This window comes from Tenrec ecaudatus, chromosome 18 (assembly GCF_050624435.1).
Source record: "Tenrec ecaudatus isolate mTenEca1 chromosome 18, mTenEca1.hap1, whole genome shotgun sequence".
In the NCBI taxonomy this organism is placed as follows: Eukaryota; Metazoa; Chordata; class Mammalia; order Afrosoricida; family Tenrecidae; genus Tenrec; species Tenrec ecaudatus.
Genome location: NC_134547.1, coordinates 17,334,174 through 17,349,013, shown reverse-complemented (window position 1 = coordinate 17,349,013; position 14,840 = coordinate 17,334,174). Strand labels below are relative to the sequence as shown.

At 52.8% G+C, this 14,840-nt stretch overlaps 1 protein-coding gene, 1 non-coding gene and 1 pseudogene across 2 annotated transcripts in view; 1 reads left to right on the top strand and 2 right to left on the bottom strand.

Moving 5' to 3' along the window:
- Positions 1-538: 538 nt before the first annotated feature.
- Positions 539-643, bottom strand: LOC142432873 (U6 spliceosomal RNA). Its single transcript, XR_012780971.1, has one exon. It is a non-coding gene; the product is annotated as a U6 spliceosomal RNA (small nuclear RNA).
- A 7,649-nt stretch (positions 644-8,292) lies between these two features.
- On the bottom strand, positions 8,293-8,508 carry LOC142432501 (cyclin-dependent kinase 2-associated protein 2 pseudogene; annotated as a pseudogene).
- A 3,080-nt stretch (positions 8,509-11,588) lies between these two features.
- The window catches only part of AXL (AXL receptor tyrosine kinase), a 43,252-nt gene continuing 40,000 nt past the window's right edge, over positions 11,589-14,840 (top strand). The window contains exons 1-4 of the mRNA XM_075537744.1: positions 11,589-12,129; positions 13,039-13,261; positions 13,588-13,688; positions 14,311-14,487. Coding sequence (XP_075393859.1) covers positions 12,066-12,129; positions 13,039-13,261; positions 13,588-13,688; positions 14,311-14,487 — 565 coding nt within the window. The 5' untranslated portion in view covers positions 11,589-12,065. The remainder of the gene's footprint in view (positions 12,130-13,038; positions 13,262-13,587; positions 13,689-14,310; positions 14,488-14,840) is intronic.

Genomic DNA, 14,840 nt, shown 5'->3' with positions numbered 1-14,840 from the left:
CACCTTTTGGATAAAGATCAAAGTCTTCTAGGATCCTACTATGGCCCACTCTCATCCTTTCCAGCCACAAAGCCTTGCTTGAAGTTCTTTGCTGGGGCCACCACGTGCCTGCCTCAGGGCCTTTGCACTGGCTGTTCCCTGCACCCCAGATGCTGTTCCCCTCATGGCTCACCTGCCAATCCACGCCTCATCTTAAACCTGCCTCATCTTAAACTCTGCCACAGAGAAGCCCTCCCCCAGCCACTGTCTCTCAATAACCTTCCAACCAGCCTTTTCACATCCCTCTCCCAGGTTGATTTCCTGGAAGAGCTTATTTGGTTGTGGTCTCTCCATTTGAATCCTACCTCCCCAAGGGCAGGGATCCGTCTTGCTCCCTGTGGAATCCCAGCCCCTGGCTCTGGGAATGTTTCTTCTCCCTTTGTTGTTTTCACATGATGATTTCACGTGTTCTTTTGTGGCAGAGAATTTACTCCGCAGGCAGTGAGACCAAATCCTCCCTTCACAGGCATGCACGGCCCAACCCACAATTTGCATATTAAAAACCGTGGACTGCTTCACACGTTTGCGTCATCCTTACACAGGGGCCGTGCGCATCTTCTCTGCGACCTTCCAATGCCAGTGTTTGGGCCACCAAAGCGAGCACTCCGCCCCCAGGCGCTTATCTAACCTTTCCAGGTGCTGTTGTCCATTTGATCCCAGATCCCAAGCCAAACCTAGAGCCATCAAATCCATCCCAACTCACCGTGACCCTATAGGACGGGCTACAGCTGCCCCTGTGGGTTTTCGAGACTAAATCTCTAGGGGAGCAGGAAGCCTTATCTTTCTCCCACAGAGCAATTGAAGGTTTCAAACCGCTGACCCACTGGGCCACTCAGGCTCCTTTTGACTCCACGTGGATAGATCTGAATAGAGCATGATGCCTGAGGCAGACCTGCTGCACGAGCAAAGCTGAACTGTTGCTTGGTGATAATTAGGCTTCAGGGGAGGTTTTTTGCTAAGACCCTCTCAGGACAACAGGGTCAGGGGTGCCAGCCAGTTTCCCACTTCATTTTTTTAAATGTGTTTTAAGGTGCATTGCAGGTGTATGATTTAAAAAAACAAACATCAACCTCACTGCTTTCAGCTCACAGCCACCTTAGAGGTGGGAGACCTGCCCCGTGGACTTCTGGATCTGTCACTGTTGGCAGCAGTCGAAAGCTCCGTCTTTCTGCAGTGAATCAGCTAGTGGTTTTGAACAGCTGACCCTGTTGTGGGCAGCCCAGCCCATAACCCACTGCGTCTCCAGAAACCAGGGCAAGGGATAACAAGAACTCCACGGCCATCAAGTCAGTTGCCCGCACCTAGTGACCCTCGCAGACAGGATCGTGCTGCCCCTCTGGACTTCCGAAGTTGTCACTGTTTACAGGATTTGTAGAAAGCCCGATCTGCCTCCCAAGGAGCTACTGGTGGTTTCAAACCGCTAACCTTTAGGAGCACAGCTCAATGTGTAACCAACAGGGCTCCTCTGGGGCGCATGACAGGTGCCCAGTCAATAGTTCTGGTGGGAACAAGCGCTGAGGCCCAGTTAGCCTTAAAGCAGCATCCACAAGGGCAGCATCCTGTGGGAGTCCAGCGAGGTCACACTAGCGGGCAGGTCTCTGTATATATCTGCGTGCACACGCACACACACACCAAGACGCCACAGTAGTGATGATCCCCTTGGAGGCAGGTGTTTTAAAGGCAATGGACATAGCAGTGGCCCAGACAGACCCACCGCCTTCCCTCCCAGAGTCCACAGGCTGAGGGCCAGGCAGCATCTCACTGGAGGGGTGGCCAGTGGGGTGGGAAGAGGGGGGTATATCCCTCGGGTCTTAGTTCTTCCTTTTGGTAAGGTAGCCTCACTTTTTAAAAATTATTTTTATTATTGTTATTGGCAGCCAACTGGTGGATTGTAGGAGAAAGCCTCTACTCCCATAAACAGTTACAGTCTCAGAAAGTCACCGAGCAGGTCCATCCTGCCCTGTAGGATAGCTATGAGTGGGCATCGATGCAATCGCACTGAGTGTGGTTTGGACGATTTGGTGGTACTGCTGGGTAAGCATTGGGCTGCTCACCACAAAGTCAGTAGTTCAAACCCACAAGCCGCTCCAAGGGGAAAAGATGAGGCTTTCTCTGCCCACAAAGATTGACAGCCCCAAATCCATTTGGGGGCTGTATAGGGACTGCATCTCCCATGAGTCCCCTCTGATCATGGTCCAGGGGTGTGAGCAGCTTTGTTATCAGAAAGAGAACATTGTAAAGCCGATTAGGGCAGACGTAACGAGGTTAAATTGTAATATCTTGTCGGTTAATCTCCTTTTGTGACCCAATTAAGAGTTGATTCTGTTTATTTTAAAAAGTGAAGAGAAAATACGTGGTGGAGGGAAAGCAGGTGGTGTTGACCAACCCAGGGACAAGGGAACAACAAGTGATCCACAACCAGTGGCAAGGAGGGTGTGAGAAGCCTGGTAGGGACTGATCAAGGGCAATGTAACCGAGAGGAATTACTGAAACCCAAATGAAGGCTGAGCATGATGGTGAGACAAGAGGAAAGTAAAAGGAAATAGAGGAAATAACTAGGAGGCAACGGGCATTTCTAGAGGTCTAAATACAGGCATGTACATATGTAAATATATTTATATATGATGATGGGGAAATATATCTACATGTATATATTTATAGGTTTGGTATTAAGGTAGCAGATGGACATTGGGCCTCTACTCAAGTATTTCCTCAATGCAAGAACGCTTTGTTCTATTAAACAGGCATTCCATGATGCTCACCTTCCTGACATGGTCACTAAAGACAAATGTGTATATAAGCAAATGTGGTAAACAAAGCTGATGGTCCCTGGCTATCAAAAAGTATAGCATCTGGGGTCTTAAAGGCTTGAAGGTAAACAAGCGGACATCTAGCTCACAAGCAACAAAGCCCACATGGAAGAAGCACACCAGCCTGTATGACCATGAGGTATTGAAAGGATCAGGTATCAGGCAGCAAAGAACAAAAGAATCATATCATTGTAAATGAGGGGGAGTGCAGATTGGGGACCCCAAAGCCTATCTGTAGGCAACTGGACATCCCCTTACAGAAGGGTTGTGGGGAGGAGACAAGCCAGTCAGGGTGGGGTGTAGTAATGATGAAATATACAACTTTGCTCTAGTTCTTAAATGCTTCCTTCCTCTTCCACACCCCCACTATCATGATCCCAATCTACCTTACAAATCCAGCTAGATCAGAGGATGTATGTACACTGGTACAAATAGGAACCGGAAACACAAGGAATCCAGGGCAAATGATCCCTTCAGGACCAGTGGTGAGAGTGGTGAAACCAGGAGGGTGGAGGGGAGGCAGAGTAGAAAGGGGGAACCAATTATAAGGATCTCCATATAACCTCCTCCCTGGGGGACAGAAAATAGGAAAGTGGGTGTAGGGAGACATCAGCCAGTGTAAGATATGACAAAATAATAATTTATAAATTATCAAGAGTTCATGAGTGAGGGGAGAGTGGGGAGGGAGGGGGGGAAATGAGGAGCTGATACCAAGGGCTTAAGTTGAAAGCAAATGTTTTGAGAATGATGAGAGCAACAAATGTACATATGTGCTTGACACACAGTGGATGGATGGAAGGATGGTGATAAGAGTTGTACAAGCTCCCAATCAAATGATTATATTTAAATATATATGCTGTGGATTCAACTTCTGGTGAATTCTCTCTGACCATAGGCCAGGGATGTGTGTAGCCCCACATCAGAAAGTGAATGGCAGAAAGCACTGGAAAAAGTAGATGATTGCAGATACAATTAGATTAAAATGTAACACCTTATCACCGTTTGACACATTTTACACTTGTTCTGGGCTATAATATGTTCTACTTTTCCATTGTAGTTTTTCTTTTTCACTTTTTTTTTTTAAACATTCTATTAGGGGCTCATACAACTCTTATCACAATCCATACATATACATACATCAATTGTATAAAGCACATCCGTACATTCTTTGCCCTAATCATTTCCAAAGCATTTGCTCTCCACTTAAGCCCTTTGCATCAGGTCCTCTTTTTTTCCCCTCCCTTTCTGCTCCCACCTCCATCATGAGCCCTTGATAATTTATAGATTATTATTTTTCCATATCTTGCCCTATCCGGCATCTCCCTTCACCCCCTTCTCTGTTGTCCGTCCCTCAGGGAGGAGGTCACATGTAGATCCTTGTAATCGGTTCCCCTCTTTTTCACTTTAAAAAAAATCATTTTATTGGTGGCTCACACAACTCTTATCACAATCCATCCATTCCTCCATTGTATCAAGCACATTTGTACATTTGTTGCCATAGTCATTCTCAAAACATTTTCTTTCTACTTGAGCCCTAGGTATCAGCTTCTCATTTTTTCTTCTCCCTCCCTCACTAACCCTTGATAATTCATAAATTATTATTTTTTCATGTCTTACATTGACCAATGGCTGCCCTTCACCCACTTTTCTGTTGTCCGTCCCCCAGGTAGGGGGTTAAATGTAGATCATTGTGATCGGTTCCCCCTTTGTACCCCCACCTTTCCCTGACCCTTCTAGAATCAGTACTCTCATTATTGACCCTGAGGGGTTTAACTGTCCTGGACTCCTGTGTTTCAGCACTTATCTGTACAGTGTACATGCTCTGGTCTAGCCAGACTTGTAAGGTAGAATTGGGATCATGATAGTGGTGGGGAGGAAGCATTAAAGAACTAAAGGAAAGTTGTGTTTCAATGGTGCTACACTGCACCCTGACTGACTCGTCTTCTATTTCACTTAGTTACTGTCGTTAGTTTTCTTGGTTTTGCGATGTTTTTCTGTATATGATCTGTAGATAGGCAAATGTATAGAGACAATAATTGGATTGACTGTTTCTTGGGGGTACGGCAGAGGAGGTTGGTGGGAAACGGGGAGCTCATAAGTACAAGAATGAAGAAAATGTTCTAAAATTGATTGAGATTGAACGGTGCTTCTTAATAGGTCTGAACTATTGAATTGTATGATTTTTTTAATTAAATGCCAATAAAACTGTGCTGTTTTCATTTCCTTTAAAGAGTTACAGCCTCGGAAACTCTATCAAGGGCTGCTGTGAGTTGGAATCCACTCAATGGCTATGAGTTTGGTGGTAGCTTAGGAGCCGTGAGGGTGCGTGGGTTGAATGCTGGGCTACTAACCACAAAGTCAGCAGTTCATGCCCACCAGCCACTCTGCAAGAGAGAGATGAGGCTGTCTGTTCCTGTCAAGATTTCCAGGCTCAAAAATTCTGGGAACAGGGCAACTCTGTCCTGTAGGGTCACTACTGGAATCGACTCAATGGCAGTGGGTCTGCATGTGTTGGTGGCCTGGTAGTCGACTTCTGACTTCCATGTGACAGACCAGGGTTTAATTCCCAGCACCACCTGTCGCTGTGTGTGGCTCCCATGCTGAACGTCAGGACTGAGACTAAGAAGAAAGGCCGGGTGATCCAGCTCTGAAAATAACCCAGCGAAAACCCTTGGGTCACAACAATCCTGTCTCTTCCGTTTGTGCTTGGGGTCGTCGTGAATCTTGTCAACTTGATGACAGCTAGCCACACCGGTGGCTTCAACCTGCTTTGGCCCATGGACACTTGACGGGAAGAAGACCTCTCTTTAAAGACCTCTTGTTATCTTGTAGGGAACTTTAAGCTCACTGCAAAGCCAGCAAGTTGAAACCCCCAGCTTGTTCACAGAGAGAGACAGGGCCTTCTACTCCCGCAAAGAGTAAGAGTCTCAGAAACTCACAGAGGCAATCCTGCTCTATTCTCCAGAGTTACTAAGAGACAGCATGGCAGTGAGATTTGTTTGTTTGTTTGTTTGTTTGTTTTATTAGCACTTTATCCACATGTCATACAATTCAACAATTTAGTCATATCAAAAAGCGTTGTACAATTGTCACCACATTCAGTTCTAGAACATTTTCTTCTTCCTTGTACTCATTGCTGTTCGTGTGATTTTATTTCCTGACTGTGGCGAAATTATACACAGCAGAACATTCTCCAGTTCCACAACTTCCACTTGTAAAATTCAGTGTCATTGATTATACTCTTCATTCCGTACAGCCACTATTGATGTCCTTTTCCAAATTACTCTACCACCCTGGACATTAATTCAATGCCCCCTCCTCAATAGCTCTTTCCCCTTCACCTGTGGTAACCATTGGTCAAGTTTGGTTTCTTTTTTCCCTCCATGGTTTTAAAATGAGTTGTATGATCACAATCAATTCTAGGGTTCCTCCTCCCTCCCACATTCATTGTTTGCTTCCCAAATCCCCTCACTCTCCCACCCTCCCACTCACCCCACATCCACCATACACCATTGCATCAGTTACTGTTTCTATGCATCTAGGTATTACCTCTATGCATCTACCCTGTGCTTCACAAACTGGCTGGGAAACCCAACAGAAACAATAAAAAACAAAATAAAGTGGTAAGGATAAAATCATAATAATGATATAAGGATAAAATTACAAATAATGAATAAGAAAGAAAAGACCACCATCAGTATATTGAAAGCCAGGGAAGAAATTTTTGTCATGGAACAAGCAAGAAATACTTGAGCCTATAACAAATTCCGGTTGGGTCAAGAGGGAGGCCAATTGACCAAGTATCAGGTTTTATCCAGCATAATCAAGTTTATAAAGCTCTCTGTCTGTTAGTAAGCTGTTTGAGCCCCTTGACCGTGACTAGAAGCGATCTACCATCTGACTTGACACTCTGCAGATGGGTTTTGGGTTCCTGCTGTCCTCCATAGCCTCCTATAAATTGGGTGTTCATAATTTAAGCTCTGATATTTTTCCTTGGTCATATTTGGGTTTTGTTATTGTCATCTTTGGGTCACACAGGCTGGTGGGCTTCTTCCATGTGGACTTAGTTGACTCTTCACTTAGAGGGCTGCTTGTTTGAATACAAGCCTTTAAGACCCCAGACACTATTCCAATTGATAGCTGGGCACCATCTGCTTTCTTCACCACACTTTGCTGCAGCAGGCTTATCTCCAGTGATCATTTCATGAAGGTGAGTATCGAGCAGGGTCATGTTATCAGAACTAACTGTTCTTGGATTGGGGCTAGGGTTAAGGGGGAGCCCCCAAATCCATCTGCTTGTCCATGGGATACACAGGACTCAACAACACAAGCAACAGCACAAACAAGAGGCAGGAAAACAAAATCCCATAGAAAGAAAAACATTGTCAATCATCCCCCTGGGGTACAGGGCCATGGCACTGATAATAACATCAGCAGCTTTTCCAATGACACAGCACTCGGGGCACTGTTGGTATGAGGAGTCCGTGGGGGGTACAATTCCACTGGGAGCTGAAACCGATGAGCGGTGGCCCAACACTGCTCAATCCAACTCCCAATGGATGATTGAGCTCTGATTAGCCTGAGCATGGGGATTGGTGCCCGGAGCAAACTTCCTGAATCAATTCTTACAAGTGCAGATCCCTGTCCAACAGATCAAAACCTGTCACATCACTGTGAGGGGGGGCATCAAGGTACTAAATATATGGAGATCCTGGTCCCTTTCCATGGGACACCCATCCAGCCAGGGGTTCCCCACAAGGTCTGTCCCATGTCGCAGTGAGCTTTTTTTATTTTTGATCATTTTACTGGGGGCTCCTACAACTCTTATCACAACCCATGCATCTATCCATTGTGTCAAGCACATTTGTACATTTGTTGCCCTCATCATTCTCAAAACATTTGCTCTCTACTTGAGCCCTTGATATCAGCTCCTTATTTTCCTCCTCCCTCCCTGTCCCCCTCCTCCCTCATGAACCCTTGATAAAAAATTTTTTCAACTCCAAATCAGTTTTATTTTATACAAAAAGGGCGTATTTAGTAAAAGACACAGTGAGAAAAGAGTCGCTGTGGCCCAGGGGGACAAGGCAGGGAAGTGAACAGCCTTCCAGGCGCCTGCTGGGGACAAGGGGTTGGAAAGGAAGTAGTCCTCCGCGCTGGCTAGGTGCTGAGAGGGGTGGAGGGGGGCATGGGAAGGTGAAGGCTCCCGGTGGATCAGCACGGATGGCAGGTCATGGGGAGGGGGGATTCACAGTGACCTGGCGGCTGACACTTGGAGGGCCCTCGACCAGTGCTGCAGGCTGGAGTGAGCTGGTTCCTGAAGGGTGCCCACCCAGGGACACAGGGCTGGAAGTGCGACTCTGGGTGGAGGACGGGGAGAGGTCGGTGCTCTGCGGTGGCCGGCAAGGTCCAGGCGAGGGGGGCGAGGGGGGCGAGGGAGCTTTCCTTACGTTCTGGCGTTGCGCTCTGTCTGGGCCAGGCACTCTCTGACCAGGGCCCGGGCGTGGATGATGCCTCTCTTCAGGCGCTCCAGAGCACTCTTGCTTCCGGCATAGGGGGGCCGGATCTCCTTGCCCATTTCCTCTGTGACAGACAGCAGGTCCGTGTAGGTGCTCTGGGAGCCCTGAGTGCCGGGCGGCGTCATGGCCTGCACATAGTCCATGGAGGGCGGTCCAAAGTCGTTAAACAGTGGCCTGAAAGGGGCAGTGGCTCCCGACCCGGAGCCCGACGACGAGGGGACGCTTCCGGCTGTAGGGACGGGGTGCCAGGCCCAGGGGTACTGGAGCCGGGGGTGCTGCTGCTGGGGGCGGGGGCGATGGCTTGTAGGACATCCCTGACTCCTGGGTGCGGACCGACGCCCGCCAGCTGCTGCTCCGGGGTTGGCTGCTGGCCGCTGAGCCGCGCTCTGATTCGAACCCTTGATAACTTATAAATTATTATTTTGTCATGTCTTACACTATCTGAAGGGAGACGCGGTGAGTTTTCATTTTGTAGGATTTCCGTCCCCTGGGACCTGGCCCACGCTGGCTGGTGTCACTCTTTCACAAATGCTGTGGCTTTCCTATGTGTGAGACCAGGAGTAGGGGAGGACACTGTGGCCTGGGAGAAAGTGAAGGAAGAGGGCAGAGAGGGAAAACAAGAGCCATGGGGTCAATACTGACTCATGGTGACCTTGTAGAACAGGGAAGACTTGTGAGTTTCTGAGACTTTCACTCTTTATGGGAGGAAACCAAAACAAAACCCACCTTTCTCCTGAGGAATGGCCAGTTTTCAAATTCCTACCTTGAGGTTAGCAGCCCTACCGGTAACCACGAAGTCACCAGGGCTCCTGGGGGAGGACAAGGTAGAGTTAAACAGCGGGGGGCTGCCTGACAGGGGCGGAGGGTGAGGACTGGCAGGTCTCAATGAGGAACTTGAGCTTTTGTCTCAGGCGGTTGGGGGCAGAAAGACAAAGCTTTGATATGTGGATTGAGAAGCATCCCTGAGTTTCCAAATAAGAGACCATTTGGAGGGGAGGAGGCTGGAGGCCCGGGAGGCAGGGATGAGCAGGAGCTGGAGGAGGGGCCCAGAGCGGCTGCACCGGGGAGAAATGGCGGGGGAGGAGAGGAGAGTGGGGGAGGGGCCTGTGATGTTGGGGCCTTGTGACTGCAGGCGGGAAAGATCCATCCGGAGGACTCTGGGGTCCAGGGACGGCAGACCCACTTCTGGGGCTGACCCTGGGTGCTGGGACAGTGATGAGCATGATCAGCAACCAGGAGCTTGAGGGTCAGATGCAGGCCCGGCTGGGAGCCGACCTGGGATGGAGGGGACAAGATCCAATTTGAGTTTCAGATACAACAACAACACACACACACACACACACACACACACACACACACCCCACACCACACCCCAGCTGCTGAAAGAGAGCCGGTCTGGAGGCCAGGCCAGAGAGGGTGGAGGCTGCAGTACCGGCAGGCGGAAACAAGAGTTGCGCTATGTGGCTGTGAGCCATGGGAACCGGGTGGTACAGGTGGTCCAACAGGTAGAACTTTGGGGTGAGTTGTCTTTGGGATGCCTGAATCTGATAGTGGGGGCAGGACCCGGAGAGATGGACATACGCACAGTCCCCCACCCCCACCCCACATACCACACCACAAGGCAAATACAGACCCTCAGAACTCACCAGACCCCAGACCCTCTGAGCCTGTGCCAGGGACACAGGCCCTAAGTCTAGTCTGAAGTCACACTGCACCACTGGGGCCCTGCCCATCCCACCCGCTGGTCTAAAGTTCTAGGTGGGACGCTGCCTCAGGTTGATCATCGCTCTGTCTCCAGGGCCAGGGAAACCCTAGTACAAGGGGATGATGGGCATGAATGCCCCCCCCCCAAAGGGATAGAGGCATGAGAACCTTGAACTCAAGCATCCCTCCACTCTCCCTGCCCTGCCTGCTGGGGTAGAGTGTGGGGGAAGGGGCAGGTCATAGGGGCATGGAGCCTGCTTGGGGGCTTAGGAGAAAAGAGTAGGCCTCATCGCTGGGGAGTGGAGTTGGACCTGTAGCTGAGTAGATGTTTGTCAATGCCTGACTGGCTGTGTGTGTGTGTGTGTGTGTGTGTGTGCAGGCACCCCTGGATCCCATGTCAGGGGTCAGCATTTCTGTGTGCTGTTCCAGGAGTCTGTGTCTGCGTCCAGCCGGCGCCTGCTTTTCCACACACTCTGCCTCCTGCGTCTGCTTGTGTCCACGTCCGTGACTGTCCGCGGTCCGTGTTCTCGCCCAACTGGGAATGCACCTGTGTGTCTGTGTCTCGTGTCCCCGTGGGTGCCCGCACACTGCTGCCCCCACTGTGTTCCTGTGGAGGGGAGGGGTGCAGCCCCACAGTCGAACTGTCCTGCAGAGCAGCGGGCGCAATTACACAGAAAAGGGGGCGCAGGGGACGTAACCCCGTTCTCGTTCTCAGGAGAAGCGAGGAGAGGGAGATGAGCCTGGAGTTTATTCAGCAACGGTTGTTTTTGTTTTTGTGTTTAGCTCTTGGGGCACGCGGCCCCTTGCTCATCATACTGCCATGGACAGTGTCGTGGTGGTATCGTGGTGGTATCCCAAGCATGCAGAGGGAATCCTGTCAAAGGGAGACTGGAGGAGCGAACATTCCTTAAGACACATCACACAGGAATCTGATGTTCTCTGAGACAAACGTCCTTTCACTGTGGACCTGAGGAGTCAGGTGTCCGTAGGAGATCTTTTTATTTAAGCACTTATAGGGGGCAGATGCACTGTGGAGGAATCTCCCAGGAATATTGAGTATTAGAGCACCTTTTCTCATATTTCCGACTGCAGAGAAGGGCCTTGGGGGGGGGGGGGGAACGGGACACACTGCGTTCAAGCCCTGGGTCACCCCGGAGCAGGCCATGGACGCTTCCTTCCAGGTCCCCACACCTGTGGGTCTGTGCCTGGTGTCCCGGGGGCGCCTGCACAGCCTGGCCTTTCCTCGGTCTAGCCAGGGAACTCCTGGCCCAGCTTGTGGGATGGTGTCTGCGTGCTGCCGCGTGTCTCTGCCTGCCTGTCTCTGTCCCAGCCCGGGCGCCCCAGTCTGCGTGCGTGTGTGTGTGTGTGTGTGTGTGTGTGTGTGTCCGTCGGTCCGAGGAGGAGCTGGGCGTGCGAGGCAGAGTGAAGGAAGGGCCAGGGGAGGGAGGGAGGGAGGCCTGGCGGTGTCCGGGCTGGGGGTGGAGGCGGGGCGGAGGGGGTCTGGCGGGCTGGGTGGAGAGTGCAGTTCTGGAAGAATGTTTACAGTTTGCAGAGAGGACCCAGAGGGACAGCGCCCTGGGCCCAGACCAGCGACACAGCCTCCTGCCTCCTAGCCCAGGGTTTTAGGGGTACAGCCCACGGGGCTGGGTGAGGAGGACCCCTTCCGGTCCTCCAGCCTCTCCCCCTCCATCCCTCCCAGGCCCCTTTAAGACAGGGCAGGTCTGTCCTCTCTGCTTTAACCCCTCACTTCCCGGGTGGCCCCAGGCGGGCCCAGGGCTGCCGAAGTCCCGGAGCGAAAGCCGGCGATCGGTTGGGGGATCGGCGAGGCGGGCGCGGAGCGGAGCCGGCGAAGGACCCGGCCAGGCGGGCGGTGCTAGAGCCCGCAGCCGCGGGGGAGGGCTGGGGACGGCCCAGCCCTGCCCCCTCCCCCGCGGGGCGCCCGGGAACTTGAGAGCCAAGTTTGCCCTCGGCCGGGCAGCTGCGGTGGCCGCCGAGGATGGGCAGTGTCCCGCTGGCCTGGTGCTTGGCGCTGAGCTGCTGGGGCTGCGCGGCCCTCGAGGGTAAGTGATGGGGGCTTGTGGGGGGGTAGTGGTGGGGGGGTGCTGGATGGCAGGTGTGAGTGGAGGGGGGCCAGTCTTGGGCCAGCTCTGGGGGACAACAGAGGGAGACAGGGAAGCCAGAGACTGGGGCCAAGGACTGAGACTTCAGGGCAGAAGGAGGGAGATTCCAAAGGGCAAGGAATGGGGCCGGAAAGAGGGAGACTCCCTCAAAGAGACCTCAGTACCCAGAGGGGAGAAGCTGAGTGAGCAGCAGCAGGGGCTGCCTGGGATGTCCAGTCCGTGGGACTGGGATGGAGTGGACAGAGTCCTCCCCAAAGCGATGGAGTGGACAGAGTCCTCCCCAAAGAAAGCGAGGAATATCAAGTGAGGTCTAGGGACGAGGTGTCTCCCCTGCCCCCCCCCTTTTGAGGATGTCTCTCTCTCCCTGTGTATCTCTTGCAGGGCCACTCTGTGTCTCTGAACCTGCCTTTCTGTGGCCTTTTCTCTCGGTCACCTACCTTCATCCCTCCTCCATCTCTCTCTTGACACCCCCCACCCACACCTTCATGCCCCGAGCCCAAACAGTCTTCAAGTCTCAGAGGCTCTAAGCCAGGGCCACTGGGGCAGGGATGGGCCCTGCCAGGCAGGCCAAGGCGTGGGAGGCTGTCCAATCCCAGCCAGCTTCCCAACTGGGCAGAAAGGACCCCGTCCCCAGAGGAGGCCCCCATTCCCCCTACCCCCAAAGCCGCTTCAGTCGTCTTCCTCCCCTCTGAAGTCACCCCTCTGAGGTCACGGTACAACTATGTGGGTCTGAAGGCCCTGGCAGCTCCCCCCAACCCCCCCCCCCCCCCGCACTGAGGGAGGTCGGGATATTGGGGATTGAGGGTGGGATGGAACCCCGAAACCAACTCTTCCCTGAACCCTCTGCAGGCGCACAGGTTGTGGTGGACCCCTTTGTGGGGAGCCCCCAGAACATCACGGGGGCACGGGGGCACTCAGGAACCCTTGGGTGTGAGCTGCAAATCCAGGAGGAACCCCCCGAGGTGACCTGGCTGCGGGATGGGCAGGTCCTGGAGCTGGCAGACAGCACCCAGATCCAAGTGCCCCTGGGGGAAGACGAAGAGCTATACTGGAAGGTGGTCAGCAAACTCAGGTGACAGTCTCCTGCCCCCACGTCCCCACCCAACTCTCCTCCTTCCTTAGCCCAAACAAAACGAAACTCACCCCCACCCCGCCCCCATGGAGTCGAGGCTGACTCATAGCGACCCTATAGGAAGGAGCAGAACTGTCCCCATGAGATGTCCCAGGGAGGCTGTCCAGCTTTGACCCCTGCGTGGTGATGTCACCCTCCGGTTCACTTTCCCCTTCTGTGAAATGGGGCGGTAATGACCCAAACTGCCCTCCCCTGTTCTGTTCTTCCGGGTATCCTCCAGGCCCCTCCCAGTGTCCGCCTCTGACCCCAGCCCCCTGTCCTCTCAGAATCGAGTCGCTGGGGCTCTCAGACGCCGGGTGGTACCAGTGTGCGGTGGTCCTGGGTGGCCAGACCTTCCTGTCCCAGCCTGGCTACGTGGAGCTGGAGGGTGAGCCCCGCGGGATCCAAGCACCTGGGAGTTGCCGGGAGAGGTCAAGAGATCCTGAGGGGCTGGAGGGTGGCTGGAGGACCCAGGGTATCCAGGGAGACATACCTCCTGGGGATGTCAGAGGTCTTAGGGGGTCAAGAAGCCGGGGTTCTATAGATGATAGGGACAGGCCTTGGGGTATTAGGTCTCAGGGGGAGAAGACAGCCAGGCGTGCTTGGATGTTTAGGTGTTTAGGAGGTCACACAGTTAGGGATCCGATTAGGGGTCAGAGGCACACACACTAGATGCCCGGTGCCATATTCCCCTGCTCCACCACCCATATACTCATATACTTTATCTATCACCGGTGAAATGGGACGAGGTGCCAGCCTCTCTGAAGATGAGGCCTGATGGGCTCAGATATCCTGGAGGTCAGACATTGGGGGTGTCAGATGTTAGGACCATGTGTCCTTTGGAGGGGTCAACTCAGAGGTGTCCTGGGGGCTTGGATGTAAGACAACAAACACCCTGAGGGTAACCCCCAAGTTGGGCCAGGGAAATATGTAGCCTCCAGCAGCCTGGTAGGTCAGATACTGGGCACAGCAAGGGTCCACCGAGACCCCAGGCTCTACCTCTGCCCCAGGCCTGCCCTACTTCCTGGAGGAGCCTGAGGACAGGATGGTGGCCGCCAACGTCCCCTTCAACCTCAGCTGCCAGGCTCAGGGGCCCCCAGAGCCTGTGGACCTGCTCTGGCTCCAGGATGCTGCCCCTCTGCCTCCAGCCTCCGGCCAAGGCCCCCAGCACATACTGCAAGTCCCAGGTGAGTCAGCGCTACTGAGGGTCAGCTCTACCTGAGGCCAGGGCAGCAAGGGCCCAGGAGGGGCTCAGGACCCTGTTGCCTGGGGCCACAGTCTCTGCCATCTCGCTCCTGATGTCTCTCTGTTTGTGTCTCTAGCCCTGTGTCTCTGTCTCCATCTATCTTCATGTCTCTGACCCTATGCCTTTCAGTTTCTCTGCTCCCCATTCTCTTTCCCTGTCTCTCTGTTTCTCCCCATCTCTGTCTTTCTCATTTTCTCTGTGCCTCTTTCCCCATTTCTCAACTTGTCTCTCCCTACCTCTTTATCTCTGCCTTCCTCACTGCCTCCCTCCCTCCCGCGCTCTCTCTCTCTCTCT